Genomic DNA, 27764 nt, shown 5'->3' on the forward strand with positions numbered 1-27764 from the left:
AGTAGCTTAATTACATTTGATTACATGTCGTTACAATGGAGAATAAGGTGGTATTAATGTGTGGTGGTTGTGTTGGCAGGCGTGGGTTTGAGGCTATCTCACCTGTTAGTAGTGAACATTGCACTGTGTGATGTGAGTGTCAGACTGGAAAAGGCAACATACACAAGTTACCATGGGGATTGGCCGGCCAGGAGGGGGCATAACAAGCCCCTTCAAGATGATTGCGAATATATTCGTCTCCTTCATCGGTGCTGGGATGCTAGGATTGCCTTTTGCCTTTAAAGAAGTAAGAATCTTCTGAGTCCTGGTTCTCCATTTCAGCTTGAGAAAGCTAAGTGTAGATTTTACTTCCATAGATTGTTCACTCTGGTTTATGTTTTAAGGCGATATGATAATGGTGAGGGATGAGAAATAAATATCTTAGTAATTGATTTTGGGGGCGTGGTGAAAATATCAATACCAAGGAAAATCATTTTTAAGTGAATTCATTGCAGGTCAAGTTTCAGTTTGAGGTGTACCTGAGAAATACCTAATTTAGTTGGAAGAAACACATACCGTAGTATACTGTACTCGGTAGAAATAGTATAACATGGGAGGTGTGATTTAGAACATTATTTTCGTCTTGTAAATGTTGGGACAACTATGAAGATCAAGGTGAATATGGAATAGCGGTAAGTGAAGCTGATAGAAATCAACAGAATTTAAGAAGACCTCACCTAACTTCACCAAGGAGTAAAAGATTTATTGTGACTTTTGATATTATAATGTATCATTGCATGTAGTACAAGTTTTGCTGATATGTCTGCCACAAACTGTTCCCTGATATATAAAGTATGCAAAACATGCAACTGAATTTCGCTATGTTGAAGTTATTTTAATTAAAGCTAAACTAGAGAAGTTTAAACATGACTAGATTTTATAGATGTTATAATAGTTGTGTAAGTGATGTTTCTTTGCCTGTTTTCATTTTGAGCTTTGGATATCATTGAAAAGTAGTGTATACCTGTATCATACCATAACATATTTATATAAAAAGACAGAACTTTGCAGTTTTTGTTGTTTTGAAGGAGGGAGGTGTTAAGCTTGTTTTTTTGTGAAGATTTGTCTAAGGATGGAATCATACTTTGTGTATTATCTATTACCGTGAGTACTGTGCAGGATGGAAATTGTAGATGTTTGAAGCCATCAAGCATGTGGAATGCTAAGTTTCTATTCATTCAGTATGGCTGTGGGATGTCAAGTTTGTCCTCATTCATTATGGCTGTGGAGTGATTGGGTTTAAAGATGTGTCCTGGAGGTAAGAGTGTTATTTTAATTAACTGTTGTGGAGCAATTTTTGAGGAAGTTTAGATACTGAAGGCAGTACACTTGGCACTCAGTTCTTTGCAGTAGCACTAAACTCATTCCATCCTGACAAGTTTATAATCCCCCACCATCTCCCTCACACTACAACAAAGACTCACAGATTGACAGAATATATTTATATATGCACCAAAGTGACTACAGACACTAAACAACTGACTCCTGAACCCGGTTTTAAACACTATTCCACCTGAAGTACACCCATATGAAACTTCACTCTTAAAACATACCCATTGCATATCTGTATACTTCACATCTTGTACCCCAAAGACACTGAACACTTACTCCTGAAATGGAGTGTGCCAACTCCACAAAGACACATAGGCAACATTACACTTTTTGTCTTGTGGTCCAACCCATTGGTTACAACTGGCTTTGTGAGTGCTGTGGGAGCCTCTTAGATGTGATTCCTTGGGCATGAAAGTGAAGGTAAAGATTACATATCTTTACATTTGCTGATAAATATTTTTATATATAAACTTATTTCAACTTGAGAAATTCCTAATCAGTAGAACAAGATCACCAAACTAATTTATTGGGAATAACTGAAAACTCTGAGGCTATACTCCCTGGAGTGCAGGTGGGAGAGGTATATTATTAAATATAACTGGAAAATACTAGAAGGTATGGTTTCCAACCTACTTTTGGAAATAAATTCATGCCTGCACAACAGGCATGGAAGACTTTGTAAAATGCTACCTACAATCCAAAGGTACCATTTGCAAGAAGAGAGAACATCATAAACATCACCATCTGGAGTCCAGGACTCTTCAACACCTTACCATATGCCATTAGAAATGGCATGGGATGCATGGTAGAGAAGTTCAAAAGTCCAATGGACAAGTCCTTACAAAGTGTATCAGACCAGCCAGGCTGTGAGGGCTCATATGGGCCTGAGAGTTGCAATTTCCAACAACTTGGTTGACCAGTGACCCAGTCCATCAGTCTGGGCCTAACCTGGGATGTAGGGATGAAAACCCTCTGAAGACCCCCATGAGGTATACACTCCATGAGGTAAACTGATATAATTAAGTCAGACATGTGGAATTAGAGGCAAAAATATATATATATATTTCTCTTCTCTGCTCCCAGTGCTTTTCACAGGATGAATCTACTTCAAATTTTTATTTTAAGGTATTACATATGAAATTAGATTTATTGTCCCATGAGTCCATCTGATTTCACATGCTTTGTTGGTGGAACCATAAATCCTTCATACAGAAAGATGAAAAGTCTGGACTGTTTATGTAAATCATGAAACATATATGTATAAGCTCATCAGTTTGATGTACGCTCTTTTATGTACAAAGGTTTATATACAGCTTTAAGAAACACACTTATTTGATTACTATTCTTTTGGATAGCCAGATTTTACATTTCTTTTACAGTATTATTAAGATGTTTCTTTTGATTATCATATAAAAATTTATGAAGGTTCTGAATAAGTATATACAAAGTGGATTACATTAGCCAGGCTCAGTGTTTTCATGGGCCTGTAGGCCAAGGTTTCAAACAACTTGGTCATCTAATGATCCAGCATGGCAGCTAAGACCCAGCTTAAGCAGTAAGGGTAGAAGTATACTGAAGACAACTTTTAGTATAATCCATACTGTTAATCCTGTAGTTGCAAAAGTTTTTGTTTAGAAATGACTTACTTATGCTTTGACCAGTATGATTTTTACATCAGGGAACATGAATAATAAAGGAAATATAAGATTATGATCAATAAGTCCTCTGGTATCTTTCACAAGATTAGAAGATGCAGTCTGCTTTTGCCATCACTGTACAATGCATTACCTTCCCATTTGCTGGTTGTGGAGGTCTTCCAACCTCATAACTTGCTATGTAAGATATCTTTGCTGATGTGGCATTATCAGCAAAAATATTGATTTGTGAATTTGTGAAATCATCGCATCCATATTTGATGGGCTTATGAACAAGATGAACCACACTTGTTGGACACCTTGCTTGTGTCAGGTTTTGCCATCACTGTACAATGCATTACCTTCCCATTTGCTGGTTGTGGAGGTCTTCCAACCTCATAACTTGCTTTGTAAGATATCTTTGCTGATGTGGCATTATCAGCAAAAATATTGATTTGTGAATTTGTGAAATCATCTCATCCATATTTGATGGGCTTACGAACAAGATGAACCACACCTGTTGGACACCTGTATTAACAGGTGGCTTTCCCCTTGCTTGTGTCAGCATAGACCACAACTGTTCCTGTAGCAATAGAGCACATTTTTTAGTAACCTCTTGCTTGAAAGTTGCAAGTTGTTTGGAAAGCCTTATAGTTTATATAAAACTTATATGATTGCATACAAAATATTTGTTGAATTCTACCACTTTGAGTTTGATGGAAAATTATATGTATCATCCTTATATTTCAGTTTCTTTAACACATTTCATCATTTGACCAAGTATGATGTGTGTATCCCAATTTACACAGTGCTAGTGATTGTATAATTATGCTGTACTAAGGCATTTATCATTTTGTTTTAGATTTGGATTAGATATGCCTAGAACCTTGAGTATTCACCTAAGTTATTTTCTTACATTTATGGATGCTATACTATGGGATACCCATGTTTTCAATTGTTGTGGAACAGCATGTCCTGAGAAGAGTATTTTGAAGAAAGACTGGCTTTAGAAAGAAGACATTTGTTTTGGGATCTGCGAACATTTAGGCTCACTCTCACAAAGGCTGTAAGAAAATATTGCTGCCATCACATCATATAAATTTATTGATGAAAAGCTTCATCGTAGGGCCTGACATGAAAGATTGGGATTTCAGTACCTGTGTTGTATGTTTTTTCAAACTGAAGGAAGGGGTATTTGTGGATCCCCAGATGAAGCAACTTTCAAACAATCGAATGTTTGTAGATGCTTTGAAAACTCTTGAAAAGGATGCTCCATTATCAGGTAAGCCTGTTGTTAACATATTTTTTGGAAATAGAAAGTTTGATAACTATGAGATAAGGTGTGAAACTTTAAAATTTTAGGTTGTAATGAGAGTCTTAGAATATGCTTCTAAGATTCAAATCTCAACTTCTCAGAATACCATGGAACTGCAAATAAAGAGCCATGTGAAAGACTCCTCCAATATATTTCAGATCAAAGTGATTTTTCTTTGAACTTTTATTATTACTGATTGCATGTGATCAACAAAAAAGGTTTATGCAGTGATAAAGAGCATGTCATATTTATGAGAATCACTTATTGTTTATCAGAGTAACCAGCATTTTTTTTTTATTTTCAAGCCCAGTGTGATGAAACTTGTAATATGCCTGTTATACAGCTATATCTATACGTGGTGTGTATGTTGACTTTATTTTAACCATAATTCAAGTTATTCCTTGGGTTAATAGAGGAAGGTGTCATCCATGCTTGCATAAACTTGGTTTGGGCCACTCATTGAAGCACTTGATCCGTGATCAGTAACCTGTAAACAGCAGTATTCACTCTGCCCATGTTCATTTCCCATGGCTAAGAGAAATTATGTATATTTTGATTTATGAAATAATAGCTTTTCATTCAAAAGCAAGAAAAAAATACAAAAAATCTATATCAGTGCCTTATTGTTAGTTAAGTTCACTGATGAATGAGGGGCAGAGTAGGTTGTGGATAATATGTATAATGGCTTTTGATTAGAAAGGAAGATTTGTTGATATCTGTTTCTTATGGATGATATTTTTTCTCATACTTTTATTTCATAGCAGGCACAGCATTGGTGGTAGAAAAAGTAATTTTTGAATAATACACTTCTCACACTAAACTACAGTGTGAGGAGGAAAATCAGCTTTCACATATGGGGAGGATATTGAAGGATTTGCTTAAGGGATTGGGGAAACCAGATAAGACTTCAGGGGATGGCCACGTATGGTAACATTTGATATAGAGGTGTGTAGCCTCGAGGTACTGAAACAGACAAATAGACTTGCCAGAAAGGCGTTCAATTTTTTCTTTTTAAAAGTGACAAACTGTGGGAGGTGAGAGAACCAAAGAGAATTGACAAAAGGCAAAAAACAAGAGGCCAAAATCAATTAGTACTAAAGTTCTGTACACAAACGCTGACGGCCTGGTGGCAGACAGAAGGAAACTGGACCTTGGGGACTATGTCGCATAGAAACCCAGATACTGGTGATGACACTCACAAATGAACATGTGTCTAACCTTATCTCTCTAGAGGGGTATGCAATAGCAAGGTCGGAGAGAGAAATAAAAGGAAGGGGAGATTCTATTTTATTCCAAGAAATATCAGCCGATGATGCCTTATGACAGTACATGATGGGTAAAATTACTGTGGGTAGGAATTGTATGATAGTGCTGTTAGTTTTCAGTCCTCCAAAGAACTGTAGCAGTCCAGAACAATTATACACAGAGCATACTGAAGAAACAATAAGGATGTTGAAGGAAGCAATAAGACTCTCTTTCCAAAGAGTTGGTGAATTACAGATTAAGGGGATTTCAGTTTCAATGAAATAAACTGGGAGAACACAGATTCCCATAGAGATACATATTTCTTGAATGTGTACTGGAGAATCTTCTTTATTATCATGTCTCTGAGTACAATAAAACTAGGGGGATGAATACATGAATTATGATGCTCTATTGTGATTAGTGATCCTGGAGAGTTTGTTTTTGATTATGTGGTGGTGGAGGATGCAAGAGGGACATCAGAGGGGGCATAAGAATCAAAGAGGAAGTACAGTCGTAGAAAATACATGGAACTGATAAAGTTCTTCGAAAGTATTGACTGGGAGATGGAGTTTTCTAAAAGGGTTTGAATAAGTTTTATGGAAGGTACACAGATATCTCCTGTGGCCAGTAGAGGAGGAGGATAAAAAAGAGAGAGATACTTTAACTGGAAATGTCATAATGCATACAAGCTCAAGGATTTACCATGGAGGAGATTCAAAAGATGCTGAAGTCAACCTGCATATGAAAGATACCCTGTACTTCAATGTAAGGAGGGAGGGGCGCAGAGATATTGGAAAAAAGTATTGTGGAAAAATCAAAGGACAATCCAAAACTTTTCTACAAGTTTAAAAGCAGTTATTCAGGTTAAGGGAAATTGATGAGGAAATATGTGAAGATTTGAGTGATAAATTTAGAAGTTTTTTATTGTTGAGGACAATAATTCCCATTCAATACCAAGGTGTGTGTATGGGTTGGGGAATGTAACTTATAGTAATTGAGAGAAATGACATAATCCATATAAGGCCCTTGATCCTGATGAGTGCTTTCCATACATGCTGAAAGAAATTGCAGAGACACTTGTAATGATAAATCTGCTAAATATTTAAATGAGAAGATTTGAATTATAGAATCTTTACTTGGTCATCATCAGTGGTGGTGGGAGCAGTTGATGAGTAGAATTTATAAGTTGTTGGTATTGTATTTGATCCTTTACACAGTTTCATTGTTCTCATATATGCTTAGGGGAAATAAGGTGAGTAATATGTGACAATAATTTCTTTATTTTAGGCTAGGTATAACATATAGTAGTCTGCAAGTGTTATCTTAGAAACTAATGATATGACTTAGATGTGGATACACACAATCATGTAATTTTTTCTTGACATCTTTGTTAAAGATTTTATATTTTCTCATTCAGTCTGGCATTATGGAAGGAGCATTGATCATGGCTGTCGTGGGTTACCTCAGTGTTGCTGCTATGCTCATGCTTATTGACTGCAAGTATGCTATTCTTTCATCTGGCGGAAGGGCTGGTGGTCGATCTATAATCATGGACACAAAGGTATTCACGTCTATGTTCTCCTTTTTGCTCACTTTTTTTATGGCAGAGCTCTTATTGATATCTTAGCTGTGGTTTTGGTGCATTATTACATGACAGCTAGAGACTGAGTGTGAACGAATTTGGCCTTTGTTGTCTTTTCCTAGCGCTACCTCATGCACATGAGGGGGTAGGGGGTTGTTATTTCATGTGTGGCGGGGTGGTGATGGGAATGAATAAAGGAAGACTATGTATTATGTACATGTGTATGTATGTACATGTCTGTGTGTGTGTATATATATGTATACGTTGAGATATCTAAAACATTTCACTTCCTCCAGTTTTTCTCCATTCAAACTTACCTCCCAATTGACTTGTCCCTCAACCCTACTGTACCTAATAACCTTGCTCTTATTCACATTTACTCTCAGCTTTCTTCTTTCACACACTTTACCAAACGCTGTCTCCCACGTTTGCGAGGTAGCGCAAGGAAACAGATGAAAGAAATGGCCCAACCCACCCCCATACACATGTATATACATACGTCCACACACGCAAATATACATACCCACACATCTTTCCATGGTTTACCCCAGACGCTTCACATGCCCTGATTCAATCCACTGACAGCACGTCAACCCCGGTATACCACATCGATCCAATTTACTCTATTCCTTGCCCTCCTTTCACCCTCCTGCATGTTCAGGCCCCGATCACACAAAATCTTCTTCACTCCATCTTTCCACCTCCAATTTGGTCTCCCACTTCTCCTCGTTCCCTCCACCTCCGACACATATATCCTCTTGGTCAATCTTTCCTCACTCATTCTCTCCATGTGCCCAAACCATTTCAAAACACCCTCTTCTGCTCTCTCAACCACGCTCTTTTTATTTTCACACATCTCTCTTACCCTTACGTTACTTACTCGATCAAACCACCTCACACCACACATTGTCCTCAAACATCTCATTTCCAGCACATCCATCCTCCTGCGCACAACTCTATCAATAGCCCACGCCTCGCAACCATACAACATTGTTGGAACCACTATTCCTTCAAACATACCCATTTTTGCTTTCCGAGATAATGTTCTCGACTTCCACACATTCTTCAAGGCTCCCAGGATTTTCGCCCCCTCCCCCACCCTATGATCCACTTCCGCTTCCGTGGTTCCATCCGCTGCCAGATCCACTCCCAGATATCTAAAACACTTTACTTCCTCCAGTTTTTCTCCATTCAAACTTACCTCCCAATTGACTTGACCCTCAACCCTACTGTACCTAATTACCTTGCTCTTATTCACATTTGCTCTTAACTTTCTTCTTTCACACACTTTACCAAACTCAGTCACCAGCTTCTGCAGTTTCTCACATGAATCAGCCACCAGCGCTGTATCATCAGCGAACAACAACTGACTCACTTCCCAAGCTCTCTCATCCCCAACAGACTTCATACTTGCCCCTCTTTCCAAAACTCTTGCATTCACCTCCCTAACAACCCCATCCATAAACAAATTAAACAACCATGGAGACATCACACACCCCTGCCGCAAACCTACATTCACTGAGAACCAGTCACTTCCCTCTCTTCCTACACGTACACATGCCTTACATCCTCGATAAAAACTTTTCACTGCTTCTAACAACTTGCCTCCCACACCATATATTCTTAATACCTTCCACAGAGCATCTCTATCAACTCTATCATATGCCTTCTCCAGATCCATAAATGCTACATACAAATCCATTTGCTTTTCTAAGTATTTCTCACATACATTCTTCAAAGCAAACACCTGATCCACACATCCTCTACCACTTCTGAAACCACACTGCTCTTCCCCAATCTGATGCTCTGTACATGCCTTCACCCTCTCAATATATATATATATATATATATATATATATATATATATATATATATATATATATATATATATATATGTTTGCCCTTTGAATTTTTACACAGTATTTCCAGATGTAGCAAATTTTATTTGATATACTAGACTAGGTCTTGAACAGGAAATTAAAAGTTTTATTGTATGTGTAAATTTCACCTTGCAGATAGTTTGTAGTTTATTTTATTGAAATCCTTCTTGTTCTAATTATACCTTTATTTTATACATAGGTGCCGCTTATTCCACCAGAGTCTTCAGACGATGAAGATGATGAAGATGAACGCCACCCTCCAACTCCTTCAACAGATTTAACTTATGGGGATGTAGGACTTTATGCCCTTGGTCCTGGTGGCAAGAGATTAGTAGACATTGTGATTGTTGTGTCTCAGCTTGGTAAGAATTAGTGATTGGTCTTACAGTGTAATAATTTGGAATTATTTCAATCAGAAAATTAAAGATAACTCAATTGAAGTGTTGTTTTACCTCTATGAAATAGAAGAAAATTTTTTCTTTTACCTTCAGCTTCTATGTCCATGTCTGCAAATGTGTCCACACCTTTGTTGAATTTTATAACTTAGTTCAATTCTCAGCCATTATTTGACATGTGGTCATTTAACTTCACAAGCAGTATCCTACCAGAAAAAAGTTGCCTTGACTATTTTCTCGTGGTCACTGAAAACCCCATGCTTTTCAGTTTTACCCTCAACTACCACATTACCCACTCTTGCATTCAGATCACCCATCACTCACTTGTACTTTCACCTGATCTCTCACATCATCCTGCTGACACACTCACTCCTCTCCCAAAATACCCATTGCTCTTCCTTATTGCTCTCATAGGTAGGTATCAATAATTCAGATGACTAATCTCCACACCTGAACTACCCCACAGGTCACAGCATAATATTCCTGTAGATGTTTCAAAGATGATATCCCCCAGTGTATAATAAAGTGCTCAATTCAATTTTTTACATCTACATGTATAGTGAAGTGAGAATTAATGGAAAGATGATTATTTTTTCAAGGGGGATTTAAATCATCAGTGAAAGCAATGTAAACTTCTGAGTATGTTTTCAAAATTGAAAAGGTTCATGTATGATTGCACAGGTGTTATCAGACTTTTCCTGTTTGTTGGTACAACACAGGTGAAAGGTTACTATTGGTGAGGTTTTTTAACCATCATTAGATGAAAGGGAATACATTTTCATAAAGGAACTTCACTGCTCCAAAAAGAGTCCTTCATTTTTCTGTTTCTCATTGCTGTGCAGCTTTAGAATTGCAGTAGCCCTAAAACGTCCAGGATATATATATATATATAATGGTAATATGATTGCACAGATACATTGACCTTGTTGTGTGAGGATATTTTTTTTTAAGATATTAATTTAGTATTAGATCTTAACCCTGTAGCATTTCAGTATGTGAAATTCGAGTAAGCCGTCAGATATCAGAAATATATGTGAAATTCAAGTAAGCAGTCAGATATCAGAAATATATAAAAGTGTGTGCTGTTGAGACATCATTGGAATTAGGAGACAAAAGATTATTTTTATTTAACTTTTGCAGGGTTTTGCTGTGGGTACTTGATATACTTATGCAAGAACTTGAACATATATATCCCAGGATTCAGCCAACGATTTTGGATGCTATTTCTTTTACCTCCACTCTACTGCCTTACGATGCTCAGGCACCTTAACAAACTGGCCATCTTCAGGTAAGGTATTCTTTTTAGGGTTAATCTGATGCACGTACAAGACTGGAGTTGGGTTTATTATGGTCTTTAAGTCTCTTTCTTAGTGGTTAGGATGTAGTGTGTCCATTGTTTTTCCTTACTGCCTGTTTCATGACTTGTATTCACATATAGTTAATTGACTTGATTGGATTTTTATGTCCTTGATCTACAAAAGTGTTCATGGGACACCACTGTAATTTGTATGTAAATGGTATTGGAAGGGAATTTTAGTGGTGGGGCCCAATCCCCTTTACATTTTCTTTCATAGAACTTTTGAAACTTGTGTGCTGTCAGAATTTACAGTTTCCTCACTCAAGTTCCAATTGTTCTCCGTGTCTCCCCACCCCCAATGCTTGGACGCAAGGCACATGTCTGGCATCTGCATCCCACAGTTTTTTGAGGAGACTGGTTACTCAAGAATTGATCATTATGATACTTCCTTTTTTCTTTGAGCAGCTAAGCTTTGGAATTCTCTTTCTTCATATGTCTTTCTTTGTATTACCTTTCTACCTTTAAGAGTCAAGTGTGCAAGCACCTGCAGAGTGCTGATTTATGTTTACTCTCATTTCCTCTCACTTCATTTATTTTACATAAGAAAGCCTTTGATTAGGGCATGTTTGCCCTTGCCATGTTGTTCACTTTAAAAAAATGACTGCTTGTTTACTCCTGAAATAGGTAATTTAAGACAATTTGAATGTCACTTAAAGTAGTGTTGAAAGTGTTTTTGAGATGGTTTGTCTGTTATTTTCGCAGTGTCGGTTCAGACTCTCTAACATATCTTTTACAGTGGGGGTAAGAATAAGGACGTATTTATCCAGTTCAAAGGGTCAAATATGCTGAAATGTCTGCCATAGAAACCCCTCTCATTTCATGTTTTTAAGATTGTGGTACTCTCTAATTCTTCCTATGTTCCGCGAATGTATCGCCCTGATCTTTAGAGACCAGAGTTTTTGAAAAGCATACATTTTTCAATCGTGGAAGCCATATTACTTATGCTTACTTGCCATTTATGATATTGTATGATACCTTTGTAGCATTATCACATGTAACTAATTTTATTGTTTTAAGTGTACTTTCAAGTTTTTACTCATGGACAGATACACCTGGTCCCTGCTTAACAATGGCGATGTTTTCCTGGAAATCACAACTTTACAAAATCACAGAATAGTGAATCACATTTTATCCAAGGATTCAGTGGGATGAAGGGGGATTATGTACCTTAGGGAGATTTCTCAATCTAATTTTCATACAAAAATAAAAGTACAATGCCTAAAAACATTTGATACAATACAGGTACATCTTTACTCTTAAGTATTTGAATAAAAAAGACAGCTTGAAATAGTATTTAGTTTAAGTAGAAATGTATTTCATTTAATACAGGCATGTTTTTAGAGACAGGAGGTCAAGAGAAAGGTGCAAGAGGTGAAAAAGAGGGCAAATGAGAGTTGGGGTGAGAGAGTATTATTAAATTTTAGGGAGAATAAAAAGATGTTCTGGAAGGAGGTAAATAAAGTGCATAAGACAAGGGAGCAAATGGGAACTTCAGTGAAGGGCACAAATGGGGAGGTGATAACAAGTAGTGGTGATGTAAGAAGGAGATGGAGTGAGTATTTTGAAGGTTTGTTGAATGTGTTTGATGATAGAGTGGCAGATATAGGGTGTTTTGGTCGAGGTGGTGTGCAAAGTGAGAGGGTTAGGGAAAATGATTTGGTAAACAGAGAAGAGGTAGTAAAAGCTTTGCGGAAGATGAAAGCCGGCAAGGCAGCAGGTTTGGATGGTATTGCAGTGGAATTTATTAAAAAAGGGGGTGACTGTATTATTGACTGGTTGGTAAGGTTATTTAATGTATGTATGACTCATGGTGAGGTGCCTGAGGATTGGCGGAATGCATGCATAATGCCATTGTACAAAGGCAAAGGGGATGAGAGTGAGTGCTCAAATTACAGAGGTATAAGTTTGTTGAGTATTCCTGGTAAATTATATGGGAGGGTATTGATTGAGAGGGTGAAGGCATGTACAGAGCATCAGATTGGGGAAGAGCAGTGTGGTTTCAGAAGTGGTAGAGGATGTGTGGATCAGGTGTTTGCTTTGAAGAATGTATGTGAGAAATACTTAGAAAAGCAAATGGATTTGTATGTAGCATTTATGGATCTGGAGAAGGCATATGATAGAGTTGATAGAGATGCTCTGTGGAAGGTATTAAGAATATATGGTGTGGGAGGCAAGTTGTTAGAAGCAGTGAAAAGTTTTTATCGAGGATGTAAGGCATGTGTATGTGTAGGAAGAGAGGAGAGTGATTGGTTCTAAGTGAATGTAGGTTTGCGGCAGGGGTGTGTGATGTCTCCATGGTTGTTTAATTTGTTTATGGATGGGGTTGTTAGGGAGGTAAATGCAAGAGTTTTGGAAAGAGGGGCAAGTATGAAGTCTGTTGGGGATGAGAGAGCTTGGGAAGTGAGTCAGTTGTTGTTCGCTGATGATACAGCGCTGGTGGCTGATTCATGTGAGAAACTGCAGAAGCTGGTGACTGAGTTTGGTAGAGTGTGTGAAAGAAGAAAGTTAAGGGTAAATGTGAATAAGAGCAAGGTAATTAGGTACAGTAGGGTTGAGGGTCAAGTCAATTGGGAGGTAAGTTTGAATGGAGAAAAACTGGAGGAAGTAAAGTGTTTTAGATATCTGGGAGTGGATCTGGCAGCGGATGGAACCATGGAAGCGGATGTAGATCATAGGGTGGGGGAGGGGGCGAAAATCCTGGGAGACTTGAAGAATGTGTGGAAGTCGAGAACATTATCTCGGAAAGCAAAAATGGGTATGTTTGAAGGAATAATGGTTCCAACTATGTTGTATGGTTGCGAGGCGTGGGCTATGGATAGAGTTGTGCGCAGGAGGATGGATGTGCTAGAAATGAGATGTTTGAGGACAATGTGTGGTGTGAGGTGGTTTGATCAAGTAAGTAATGTAAGGGTAAGAGGGATGTGTGGAAATAAAAAGAGCGTGGTTGAGAGAGCAGAAGAGGGTGTTTTGAAATGGTTTGGGCACATGGAGAGAATGAGTGAGGAAAGATTGACCAAGAGGATATATGTGTCAGAGGTGGAGGGACCGAGGAGAACAATGTGTGGTGTGAGGTGGTTTGATCAAGTAAGTAATGTAAGGGTAAGAGAGATGTGTGGAAATAAAAAGAGCGTGGTTGAGAGAGCAGAAGAGGGTGTTTTGAAATGGTTTGGGCACATGGAGAGAATGAGTGAGGAAAGATTGACCAAGAGGATATATGTGTCGGAGGTGGAGGGAACGAGGAGAAGTGGGAGACCAAATTGGAGGTGGAAAGATGGAGTGAAAAAGATTTTGTGTGATTGGGGCCTGAACATGCAGGAGGGTGAAAGGAGGGCAAGGAATAGAGTGAATTGGATCGATGTGGTATACCGGGGTTGACGTGCTGTCAGTGGATTGAATCAGGGCATGTGAAGCGTCTGGGGTGAACCATGGAAAGCTGTGTAGGTATGTATATTTGCGTGTGTGGACGTATGTATATACATGTGTATGGGGGTGGGTTGGGCCATTTCTTTCGTCTGTTTCCTTGCGCTACCTCGCAAACGCGTGAGACAGCGACAAAGCAAAAAAAAAAAAAAAAAAAATGTTTTTATGTTGATTCTGATCTTCAATCCAGACACTTGGTATTCTCTGCATGTTCTTAATGACTTAACTTCTGGTATGAGTGATCTTCATTGCACCTAAAGGTGTTGCATTGGAGGTACACAGCTACATTTAATCTGCGTGCTTAGGGATTGTTAAGTGATGCGGAGGGCATATCAGGAGCTCTGGCATATTTATTTATTTATAATTACCACAGGATAGATTTCTGTGGGAGTGTCCTGGTCTTACTAAGGACCTCTTTCTAAAGGCCCTTGTGGCCAAGGCTGTGCCACTTCCAGTAGCAGAGAAATGTGTACTCCTTTGGAATGAGCTTTGTGATGAGACTGTACTACTAGTGATACAGCCTCACCAAATGTAACTTGTCACTCATGGTATAACCTTATGCAGTTGGATCCCAGTAACACTCCTCTGGCAGTGTCAACACTTCATTGATCACTATCAGTATATCCATCTATCTATCTGTCTCACTGTCCTGATGCCCATTCCCTTCAGGAACTCCCTTGAGGGGGTGGTCACAGCAAGTCTTCATAACTAGTGAACTACTGCCCCACTTATTAACCTTTAGGGCCTCAGGCCACTGATAGAGGGCAATTTTGGTGCAGTGTTTTCCGAGGCTCCTGCCAGATATTTTCACCAACTGCTATTTCCTAATATGTGTACTTAATGTTCCATCCTACTACTAATGCTCCCAGCCAACGTTTCTACTACATACTTCTACTTGATCTATCTATCACTCTACATTACTGATGCCTCTTCCGTCCCAGAACTTCCCCAAAGGCATGGTCATGGCAATATAGTCCCCATAACTAGTGAACTTCAATGCCATTTCTTACACGTTAGTGCCTCACCCTTAACAGGCTGCTGTCAGAGATCAACTCTAGTGCAGTGTTTGCAGAGGTTGCAGCATAATGTTCTTCCTGATTACTGCTACCTAGTCAACTACTTCATCCTTATGTTCCTGCCAAATTTTCCTAACTAATGTTTGTACCTAATGCTCCTGCCAAAGTGTTCCCACCTACTGCTTCTATCTATTGTTCCCTCCATGTTGCCAAAGGGCAGGGCTAATGCATGGTGCTCACTACATGAAAATCTAGATTTAGAAAGAATGATCTGTATGATTTAAGTGTTGTCAAGTGTTATGTGTGATAAGGAGAGATTGCATGATTGTTGACAGAATGTCAGTAGTCCATGCATGTGTGAGGCAGAAAGAAAAGGCAGCTACCTGGGTCAGAGGAGTGCAGCTTGACAACCATTGAAGTGCTAGCACACTGCACAGCCATCACTAACCCTAGCCCTCCCGATACCGAGTCAGCTAATATTGGTAATATACCTCCGTGGTCATTGGATGCCAACCATCCGCTACCTATTGCAGTACTTTGTAAAGGCAGGGTTAATACTTAGTGCTCACTGCAGAAAAATCTGGAGTTAGGAAGAATGTGTTGTGTGAGTTAAGTGTATGACAGAGAGAGATTGTAGTCTTGTGAACAGAATGCCAGCATTCCATGTGTGGGTGAGGCAGAAAGAAACGACAGCAATGTGGGTCAAAGTAGTGCAGCTTGACAACCACTGAAGTGCCTGCTCACTATACAGCCATCACTTACCCTCTCGATACTCAGGTGGTTAGTACCAATGACATACCTCCCTGATTGGTGGCTGCATACCAGATAGTACCTACTACCAGTCACAATACAGTTCAGATATCTAACTTTATGTCCTAGCAGATTTTCATCCAGCTGTTCTTTCCACAAGTACAAGGGTCACTTAAACATTTTTCAGTCATAATTGCATTTGATCTGGGGAGTTTATAATGGGTTTTTGTTATTTGTTTTATATATGTAGATTTGTTTTATGAATTCATTGTTTTCATTAACATTGGATAATGGGTAGAGGATGGCAGGGACCAGGTTTATCTCATAATCATACCATTGAAAATCATCATATACATAACACAAACTCATCTCAGTGACATGGAGTTTGCATTGATAGAGACTTACTTAAGTTTCTCTGTGGTTTGTGTCATTATTCATCAGCTAGAACTTGTGTTTTAACTTCTTATTTGTACCATTTTCCTTTTTTAGAACAGTATATGAAGACTATCATTTCATTTTGATTATTTCAAATACCTATACTACTACTTTCATTCACACACATTGAAGATTTATATATAAGGTCTGTAATATTCAAGGTTTGAATGGAGGAATACATATTCATTGAATTCTTTCTTTTTTTCAGTGTATTTGCACAAGTGTCAAATGTGCTTGCCTTGGCAGTGGTGTTTTGGTTCGACTTCTCACATTCAGAAGAGGTGCCCTTTACTCCCAAAGAGTTTTCTATAAAGGGATTTCCATTCTTCTTTGCTGTTGCCATATATTGTTATGAGGTGAGCTTTAGGTATTACTGTTGAAGTTTATGAATCTTATAATCTGACTTACCGTTACCTAAGGGCAACCTACATAAGATGTAACAACATATATATAAATTGTGTTTATTAAGTCAGCTACACTTGCATACAGTCCATTGATTTGTTTGATCCCCTGATTTTTCATAAATTCCATACCCTCTCCATTTACTTTTGATAAGTTTTACTCATGATATTACTTGGAGAACATGCAAATGCATTTGTTAGAGTGGATGGAGAGTTGAGTGAAAGTGTGAGGCAGGATGTGTGATGTCACCATGGAAGCAGAAATGAGTCACAAGGTGGGAGCAAGGGCAAAGGTTTTGGGAGCAATTAAGAATGTGTGGAAGAAGAGAACGTTATCTTGGAGAGCAAAAATGGGTTTGCAGGAATAGTAGTACCAACAATATTATATGGTTGTAAGGCATGGACTATGGATAGGGTTGTACGGAGGAGGGTGGATGTGTTGGAAATGAAATGTTTGAGGACAATATGTGGTGTGAGATGGTTTGATCAAATAAGTAATGAAAGGGTAAGAGAGATGTGTAGAAATATAAAGTGTGTGATTGAGAGAGCAGAAGAGGATGTGTTGAAATGGTTTGGACATATGGAGAGAATGAGTGAGGAAAGATTGACAAAATGATATATGTGTCAGAGGTGGAGAGAACAAGGACAGGCAGAAGACCAAATTGGAGGTGAAAGGTTGAAGTGAAAAAGATTTTGAGTGATCGTGGCCTGAACATACAGGAGGGTGAGAGGTGTGCAAGGAATAGAGTGAATTGGAACAATGTGGCATACTGGAGTTGATGTGCTGTCAGTGGACTGTACCAAGGCATGTGAAATATCTAGGGTAAACCATGGAAGGGTCAGTTGGGCCTGGATGTGGATAGGGACCTGTGGTTTCGGTACATTACACATGACAGCTACAGACTGAGCTGTGAACGAAAGTGGCCTTTTTTTTTTGTCTTTTCCCGGTGCTTCCTTGCTGAAGCAGGGGTAGTGATGCACTTAACTTTGTCCTCTTTGCCTTTATACAGTGGCACTATACATGCATTCCACCAATCCTCAAGCACCTCATCATGGTCAATACATACATTGAAAATCCTTACCAACCAATCAGCAACACAGTTACCCCCTTTCATAATAGATTCAACTGCAATACCATCCACACCAGCCACCTTGCTACATTTCGTCTTGTGCAAGGCATAATGAGTTGGCATTGACTGAGGCATTCAGCTGCCTGTTCTGTCTCAGCTACCATGAAAAAAATTCAGTTATTGTTTATCTCCCTTTAATGTATAGAAACACCACTTTTAAGAGTATATCATAAGTTCTTACTATAGTACTTAGATTCTTATAAAGTAATCATTAACACAGTAAAATGCAAGTTCAGACAAATTTCTTGTAACATTTAACAGTCAAGAACAGAACTTGTGAAAATTGAAGGGTGATCTGATGGGATGTCATGCAAAGCTATTTATCTGAAGCCTTAGTTTAACAGTCAAGAACAGAACTTGTGAAAATTGAAGGGTGATCTGATGGGATGTCATGCAAAGCTATTTATCTGAAGCCTTAGTTTAAAGAGAAAGTAAACAGTCTATCATATTTATTCTATTTTATTTACAAATTTCAGAAGTACCTCTATTGTTGTATGGTTACTGTTGTGTTTCAAGATCAATTTGAATCTCCAATTACTCCTGGAAAGAGCTGGAACAACATAAAATACATATAGCCCTCCACTAAAATATATCCTACAGTTATAAGCATTCAGCATTTCCCACAGGGCAGTGCTGAGCCTTACATGTATTACATGAAGATGGCCTTACTGTTGCTGTTAATTTCTTTCTATCTTTCTTTATCCCTTATGCCTGCTCCTTCCTAGAACTCCCTCAAGGGGGTGGCCGTAGCCAAAGAGTCATCATAGTTAGTGAATTCCAGTGCCTCATGTAAGCCTTTTAGTGCCTCATCCTCGACAGGCCACATGCAGAGGGCAACTCTAGCATAGTGTTTGCGAAGGCTTCTAAATGTTCTTATTGACCACTTCTACCTAATGCTCCTGCCTAATTTTTCTACCACTGCTTCTACCTATTGTTTCTACTTAATGCTCATACTTAAAGATCTGTGTGAATGATACTTTTTTTCATTTTCTGCTTTAGACCATACTTTTCCCACATTGGGATACTAGTGGTTTTGGCTAGTTCCTCAACTCTTTCCTTGAAGATTCTTTTGAATTCCTATAGTTTTGCACAAAATTAAATAGAACTATATATATATTTTTTATTTATCAAAATGTAAATTTTTTGAAGTAATCATTACCCTTTCTTTAGGGTGCAGGGATGATCCTTTCGCTTGAGGAGTCGATGGCTGAGCACAAACGCGATAAGTTTAGGTCCATCTTTGTTTGCACTATGACAGGATTGACAATGCTCTACATTTGCTTTGGGGTATCTGGTTATGCATCCTTTGGGCCACGTAAGTTATTAGAAAGTTTATAGTTTAAGTTTTGATTTTCAAAATAAAGCCCCAATATTTCTGGAGAATTTATCTCATGTTTACAGGACACTGCCCCAAATAGAAAAGGCTTGTGATATTTCAAGACTTAGATTTTTGGATGATTCTTTTTTTTAATTTTTTGTTTGTAGCAGTATATTGAACAGTGATGTACTGAATGTTTTTGTTGCTGCATCTAAGTAAGCATTTGGTATTTCATTTACAGATACCATGGACATAATCACGCTAAATCTTCCTCATGGGAGTGGAACTGTGGACTTTGCAGCCATGGTCAAAATTTGTTTAGGAATCTCCCTTTTCTTTACATACCCTATGATGATGTTTCCAGTCACACACCTTCTGGACAAAACATTTAGTTTAACTACTGCTCCGTACAGAGGTGTAAGTAGATATCTTTTTTTTAAAGATTATGAATGTTTGAAAATATATAGTGTAAAAATTTGTAGATTTCTTTCTTGAGAGAGAGAGAGAGCTTAGATAGGGCTATTATTAGATCATGTAGAATTTGTGTATTGCAGTTTGGTAATAGTTCTTACCAAGAGAGCCATATATTTATTCATACTGACACTAATTTTGAGTATGTTCATTCAGAAGGCAAGCACATTTTGTGGTAATAAGATTATGACTGTGAGAGCTGCAGAGGGTTTGCTGAAATGGTTTGGACATATGGAAGGAATGAGTGAGGTGATGTTGACAAAGATGATATATGTATCAGAAGTGATTTGGACAAGGAGGAGAGACCTAATTGGAAATGGAAGGATGGTGTAGAAATGATTATGAGTCCTTGGGGCATGAACATGCAGGAGGATGTAAGGTGTGCACAGGTTAGAATGAATTGATCAGTGTGGTATGCTGTCATTAGACTGAACCATGGCATATTATGAAGTGGTCAAGCTAAACCATGGAAAGGTCAGTTGGGCCTGGTATTGGATAGGAGGCTGTGGTTTTGGTGCATTACATGCCACAGCTAGAAATTGGATGCTAGCAAATGAGGCATTTTTTTTTTTATGCTTCTAATGCTACTTTGCAGTGCATTAAATGATGAATGCATATGAAAAAGAGTTATGGTGATAGTTACAAGGAGAGTTTTAAGTGGGGTGAGTAAAAGCTAGTTTAAGGACAGTTGGTAGGTGAATGGAAAGATACGTTAAAGAAGCCATTATAACTTTATTAAGTTGTGCTGACATTATGGCCTTTGGGGGAGTTTCTGCTTAAGCTGTGGGACTCTACTGATCATAAATACCATTTTTTTTATTGAACTTTTGGTAACTAGGAACAGTTTGATTAAAATGTATAGATTTAGATATAGATAGATGGGAATTGGACTACTTTTGTAGATTTGGCATGTCATTCAGTTGCAAATGCATAAGAAGATTACTCTTTTTTTCTTCCATATTCTTTGAAAAATCATTGTGTAAAGGTCATGTACAAAGATAATTGTGTGTTTCTTTGCTGGTGGTTGATATATTTAACTCCTCATTGCTACCTGAATAAAAGATATCCCAACCTTCATATTTACAGAACATCATGCGATTGATACTTGTGGGAATGACAGGAGTAGTAGTGAATGCAGTTCCCAATTTTGCCATCTTGATGAGTTTGATTGGTGCTACATGCTGCACTCTCTTGGCATTTATCCTACCAGCTACCTTTCATCTTTCAATATTCAGACAGTAAGTTTATATTGAATTTGTATGGTGTATAATTTAAAGTTTCATGCTTGTCAGTAAAGGAAGATACACGATGAAATGTTATCATGAGGAAAGTGATTTAAGAATGTGACAAAATTGGAGGTGGAAGGATAGAGTGAAAATGATTTTGAGTGATCAGGGCCTGAACATACAGGAGGGTGAGAAGCATGCAAGGAATAGAGTGAATTGGAACAGTGTGGCATACTGGGGTTGACATGCTGTCAGTAGACTGAACCAGGGCATGTAACACATCTGGGGTAAACCATGGAAATGTCTGTGGGGCCTGGCTATGGATAGGGAGCTGTGGTTTTAATGCATTACACATGACAGCTAGAGACTGAGTGTGAACGAATGTGGCCTTTTTTTGCTGTTTTCCTAGCACTATCTCGCTGAAGCAGGGAGTAACAATGCTGTTTCCTGTAGCACCAGGAATGGATGAATGCAAGCAAGTATGAATATGTACATGTTTATATATGTATATGTCTTTGTATGTGTATGTATATATATTGATATGTTGATATGTATATGTATGTATATGTGCGTGTATGGGCATTTATGTTTTTTTTTTTTTTTTTTTTTTTTTTTTTTTTTTTTTTTTTATACTTTGTCGCTGTCTCCCGCGTTTGCGAGGTAGCGCAAGGAAACAGACGAAAGAAATGGCCCCCCCCCCCCATACACATGTACATACGTCCACACACGCAAATATACATACCTACACAGCTTTCCATGGTTTACCCCAGACGCTTCACATGCCTTGATTCAATCCACTGACAGCACGTCAACCCCTGTATACCACATCGCTCCAATTCACTCTATTCCTTGCCCTCCTTTCACCCTCCTGCATGTTCAGGCCCCGATCACACAAAATCTTTTTCACTCCATCTTTCCACCTCCAATTTGGTCTCCCTCTTCTCCTCGTTCCCTCCACCTCCGACACATATATCCTCTTGGTCAATCTTTCCTCACTCATTCTCTCCATGTGCCCAAACCATTTCAAAACACCCTCTTCTGCTCTCTCAACCACGCTCTTTTTATTTCCACACATCTCTCTTACCCTTACGTTACTCACTCGCTCAAACCACCTCACACCACACATTGTCCTCAAACATCTCATTTCCAGCACATCCATCCTCCTGCGCACATCTCTATCCATAGCCCACGCCTCGCAACCATACAACATTGTTGGAACCACTATTCCTTCAAACATACCCATTTTTGCTTTCCGAGATAATGTTCTCGACTTCCACACATTTTTCAAGGCTCCCAAAATTTTCGCCCCCTCCCCCACCCTATGATCCACTTCCGCTTCCATGGTTCCATCCGCTGACAGATCCACTCCCAGATATCTAAAACACTTCACTTCCTCCAGTTTTTCTCCATTCAAACTCACCTCCCAATTGACTTGACCCTCACCCCTACTGTACCTAATAACCTTGCTCTTATTCACATTTACTCTTAACTTTCTTCTTCCACACACTTTACCAAACTCAGTCACCAGCTTCTGCAGTTTCTCACATGAATCAGCCACCAGCGCTGTATCATCAGCGAACAACAACTGACTCACTTCCCAAGCTCTCTCATCCCCAACAGACTTCATACTTGCCCCTCTTTCCAGGACTCTTGCATTTACCTCCCTAACAACCCCATCCATAAACAAATTAAACAACCATGGAGACATCACACACCCCTGCCGCAAACCTACATTCACTGAGAACCAATCACTTTCCTCTCTTCCTACACGTACACATGCCTTACATCCTCGATAAAAACTTTTCACTGCTTCTAACAACTTGCCTCCCACACCATATATTCTTAATACCTTCCACAGAGCATCTCTATCAACTCTATCATATGCCTTCTCCAGATCCATAAATGCTACATACAAATCCATTTGCTTTTCTAAGTATTTCTCACATACATTCTTCAAAGCAAACACCTGATCCACACATCCTCTACCACTTCTGAAACCGCACTGCTCTTCCCCAATCTGATGCTCTGTACATGCCTTCACCCTCTCAATCAATACCCTCCCATATAATTTACCAGGAATACTCAACAAACTTATACCTCTGTAATTTGAGCACTCACTCTTATCCCCTTTGCCTTTGTACAATGGCACTATGCACGCATTCCGCCAATCCTCAGGCACCTCACCATGAGTCATACATACATTAAATAACCTTACCAACCAGTCAACAATACAGTCACCCCCCTTTTTAATAAATTCCACTGCAATACCATCCAAACCTGCTGCCTTGCCGGCTTTCATCTTCCGCAAAGCTTTTACTACCTCTTCTCTGTTTACCAAATCATTTTCCCTAACCCTCTCACTTTGCACACCACCTCGACCAAAACACCCTATATCTGCCACTCTGTCATCAGACACATTCAACAAACCTTCAAAATACTCACTCCATCTCCTTCTAACATCACCGCTACTTGTTATCACCTCCCCATTTACGCCCTTCACTGAAGTTCCCATTTGCTCCCTTGTCTTACGCACCCTATTTACCTCCTTCCAGAACATCTTTTTATTCTCCCTAAAATTTACTGATAGTCTCTCACCCCAACTCTCATTTGCCCTTTTTTTCACCTCTTGCACCTTTCTCTTGACCTCCTGTCTCTTTCTTTTATACTTCTCCCACTCAATTGCATTTTTTCCCTGCAAAAATCGTCCAAATGCCTCTCTCTTCTCTTTCACTAATACTCTTACTTCTTCATCCCACCACTCACTACCCTTTCTAAACAGCCCACCTCCCACTCTTCTCATGCCACAAGCATCTTTTGCGCAATCCATCACTGATTCCCTAAATACATCCCATTCCTCCCCCACTCCCCTTACATATATATATACATATATATGTGTGTATATGAGTGGATGGGCCATTCTTTGTTTCCTGGTGCTACCTCGCTGACACAGGAAACAGCGATTAAGTATAATGATGAATAGATAATCAACATGTACAAATATACATTATTATTATTATACTTTGTCACTGTCTCCCATCTTAGCGAGGTAGCACAAGGAAACAGACGAAAGAATGGCCCAACCCACCTACATACTCATGTATGTACATACACACCCACACACGCACATATACATACCTATACATATCAACGTATACATGTATATACACACACAGACATATACATATGTACACATGTACATAATTCATACTGTCTGCCCTAATTCATTCCCGTCGCCACCCCGCCACACATGAAATGACAACTCCCTCCCCTGCATGTGCACGAGGTAGTGCTAGAAAAAGACAACAAAGGCCACATTCATTCACACTCAGTCTCTAGCTGTCATGTATAATGCACCAAAACCACAGCTCCCTTTCCACATCCAGGCCCCACAAAACTTTCCATGGTTTACCCCAGACGCTTCACATGCCCTGGTTCAATCCATTGACAGCACGTTGACCCCGGTATACCACATCGTTCCAATTCACTCTATTCCTTGCACGCCTTTCACCCTCCTGCATTCACATACATAAACATTTGCATATATACATATGTACATAATCATACTTGCTTGTCTTCATCCATTCTTGACACTACCCAACCCCACAGGAAACAACATTGCTTCACTGGTGCTACCTCACTAAAGTATATGAAAAAAATGTGTTTGTGTCGATGGGATTGTAATTGCAGACTCCCTTTTGTTCAAATGTCAAGTGGAAAGTGGGTCTGATATTTATGTAGTCTTCATCTTAACTTCTTTGAAAATAATTCTATTCTTGTTGCAAAGTAGAGGTCTGTTATTGAATCCTTGTAATCATATTGGGTAAAAATACGTTTATAGAATTATTCCTCCTTCATAAATTTAAGATTGTTTTGTTGTAAAGTGATAATTATCCAACATGAACCATTTCAGTTTTTTAGGTCTCTATAAGCATTGATTTTACAATTCCTTAATTAAATTTGCTTGATACATAAATGATGATAAGTTTTGCTTTTGCAGGCGATTACCTAAGCGGCAGAAGTATTTCGACATCATGTTGATTGTACTAGGTGTCATTGGATCCATTGTTGGTTTGTGGGATGCATTCAACCGAATGAATGAAGGGCATGAAGCACTGCTTGAAGTCAATGAGTTCTCATCTGTAAAAAATGGCAGCCTTCACACTGGTCATGCATCCACATCTGCTCCTGTTAACAGTTTGGAGGCCTTGTCTACTATAGTGCTCTCTAATATTTCTGTATCAGAGAAGAACTTGGATAGGTTAAGCAAAGCACAAAACATTGATCATGAAGACATACAAATAAACGCTTTGCAAGGTGGTATTGATGCCAGATATCCTTCAGTGGCGGTTCCTACAGGCATGGTAGAAGTTCAGCATCCAATAAAGAGTGGTACTAGTACAACTAAAGACACACCTTTGACATCATCAGCCTCAGGTTCTCGCAGTGAGATTGATTTCAGTACAGCTAATGGATTATTAGGGACTAGATCTAAAGGGACAGAGAGTACATCGGTAACTAAATCCCTAAAAGATGAAAGTGTAGATAATTTAAGAAAGACTGTGTCTTCACAGAAAGCTGAAGATGAGTCTTCACATAAAAAACAAGTAGCTCTAGGAACTCAACAAAGCACCATTCCGAAGGGAAGCAAAACCTGAAAAGTGCTCATTAGTAGGATGTTAATAATGTACATAGATTGTAAAATAACGTTAATGCTATAAACATGAATATATGAAATATTTTACAGGCTATTTTGGCCTTAATGCTTGAATAAACTTTTAAATGTAGATATGACATATTTTAAAAAATTAACCAAGTCTGTGGAATTTCAGTGCAATCTTGTGATACCAAGAAACAAAGACTTTTCATAAATACTCTAGTCTTCCCGTAAGCTTCGTTCATGAAAAACATTTTAGTTAGGGTTTAATGTATAAAAATTGTGCTCATTTTACTTTCTGATATTTAAAAAAAGTGGCTGTATTTACATTTTGATTTTTATGTGGGTGTTATGTATGGATGTTACTGGCAGGGAAAGATTGTTAGTAATTGGTTGCAGGGGCCAAAAGAAATGGCAGATTAAAGTTGGATTGAGTATCAGCAAATCTCTGGCAAAATAAGAAAATGTTGTGGAAGGAGGTAAATAGTGTGGGCAGGAGAAGAAAACACATGGGAGCTTCATTGAAGGGTACAGACAGAAAGCTAGTAACAGGCAAACACAAGGTGAAGAGGAGATTAAGTGTATGTTGAAGGACTAATGTTTTCATTGATTGGATGGCAGATGTGCTGTGTTATGGATGTGAAGATGTGGAGTAAGAGAGAGTTAGCAAGTCATTTGTTAAAAAGGAAAAAAGTGGTGTATGGTTTGCATAGGATGAAGTGTGGCAAAGCAGCTGGAGTGGATGGACTGCAGTTGAATTCTTAAGAAAAGGGGTGATGTCGTTGATTTGTTAGGATTTTCATTATATGTATAACTCATGGTGAGATGCCTTAGAATTAATGGAATGCTGGTACTTTGCCATTATATAAAGGCGAGGAGGACTAGAGTGATTGTATGAATTACAGAAGTACGAGTACATTGAGTGTAGCTGATTTGGGAGAGTTGTGATTTAGAGGGTGGCACCATGTACAGAGCATTGGACTGAGAGGAAAAAATATGGTTTTGAGATTGGTTGAGGATGTGTGGATCAGGTGCTTGCTTTAAAGAAATTGTGTAGGTCATACTTAGAGAAATAAGATTTTGTGTGTAGCTTTTATGGCTCTAGAGAAAGCATATGTTAGGGTTAATGGGAATGCTTTATATGAATGTATGATGTGGGTGGAAAGCTGCTAGAAGTATTGAGATTTTTTGAAGAGCATAACGTATATGGAAGAGAGTAGGATGAGTTGTTGTAAGTGGAGGTGGGCCTGTGGCAGAGGTGTGTATGTCACCAAGGCTGTTTAATCCCATTTTAGATAGGAGAGTAAGGGAGGTGAATGTGAGGGTTTTGGAGAGAGGAGGCAGGTCTGCACTGTCCAGGGTGTTCGGACGATGGCCAGGAAGTAGGTCAGTTACCATTTTCTGACGATATGGCACTGGTGATGTATTAGATTGAAAAACAGTAAAAGCTAGTTTCTGAGTTAGAGAATGTATGGAAGGAGAAAATTGAGAGTAGATGTGAATAAAAGCAAGAGTAGTAGGTTTAACAGTGGAAAGAGTTAGGTTAGTTGTAGTTGGAGTTTGGAGTGTTTTACATATCGGGACTGGTGATGACAGTGAATGGAACCATGGGGGCTGAAGTAAACCTTAAGGTGGGTAAGGGATCTAAGGTCCTGGGCACAATGAGGAGTGTGGAAAGAGAGGTTCCTGTCTGTGAGGGCAAAAATGGGTATATCTGATGGTACACTGTTAATGTCCTGACATGAAGCATGGGGCCCTCAGTGAAAAAATGCAGAAGAGGTGTGGATTTGTTTAAAAAGAAATGCTGGAAGACAATATGTGATGTGAGAAGGTTTGATTGAATAAGAAATGATAGGTAAGAGGAAGGTGTGGAAGTAAAGAGTATGAGAGTGAGCAGAAGAGTGTGTGCTGAATTAGTTTGGACATATGGAAACAATGAGTGAGAAGAGGCTAAGATGGTATGCATATCTGAAGTGAAGGGAGCATGGAGAAGGTTGAAGGATTAAATGAAATATGCTTTTAGTGCTTGGCCTGAACATAAGGAGGGTGTGAGGCAAGCATGGGATAAGGTGAACTGAACCAATGTGGTACGCAGTGCATGACATGCTGTCTTTGGGCTGAACTAGGGCATATGAAGCATTTAGGGAAACCAGAGGAAGGTCGG

General features: G+C 38.8%; 1 protein-coding gene across 1 annotated transcript; it reads left to right on the forward strand.

Annotated features, from left to right (window-relative positions):
• Positions 1–59: 59 nt before the first annotated feature.
• LOC139746202 (uncharacterized) lies at positions 60–26570 on the forward strand. The gene is made up of 9 exons (XM_071657133.1): positions 60–286; positions 6983–7126; positions 9227–9389; positions 10563–10710; positions 16609–16756; positions 19102–19246; positions 19491–19666; positions 20807–20958; positions 24944–26570. Exons 1-9 carry the CDS (start codon positions 173–175, stop codon positions 25599–25601), a joined length of 1848 nt encoding a protein of 615 aa, XP_071513234.1. The 5' UTR covers positions 60–172; the 3' UTR covers positions 25602–26570.
• The last annotated feature ends 1194 nt before the right edge of the window (positions 26571–27764 follow it).

The sequence above is a fragment of the Panulirus ornatus genome, chromosome 64 (genome assembly GCF_036320965.1).
Source record: "Panulirus ornatus isolate Po-2019 chromosome 64, ASM3632096v1, whole genome shotgun sequence".
In the NCBI taxonomy this organism is placed as follows: domain Eukaryota; kingdom Metazoa; phylum Arthropoda; class Malacostraca; order Decapoda; family Palinuridae; genus Panulirus; species Panulirus ornatus.

Excerpts from the sequence above, each read along its gene's own strand:
- LOC139746202 (XM_071657133.1), top strand. The coding sequence starts at position 173 with ATGGGGATTGGCCGGCCAGGAGGGGGCATAACAAGCCCCTTCAAGATG. Across the intron at positions 10,711-16,608 it reads AACAAACTGGCCATCTTCAG|TGTATTTGCACAAGTGTCAA; the intron begins GTAAGGTATTCT and ends TCTTTTTTTCAG. Across the intron at positions 19,667-20,806 it reads CTACTGCTCCGTACAGAGGT|AACATCATGCGATTGATACT; the intron begins GTAAGTAGATAT and ends TCATATTTACAG.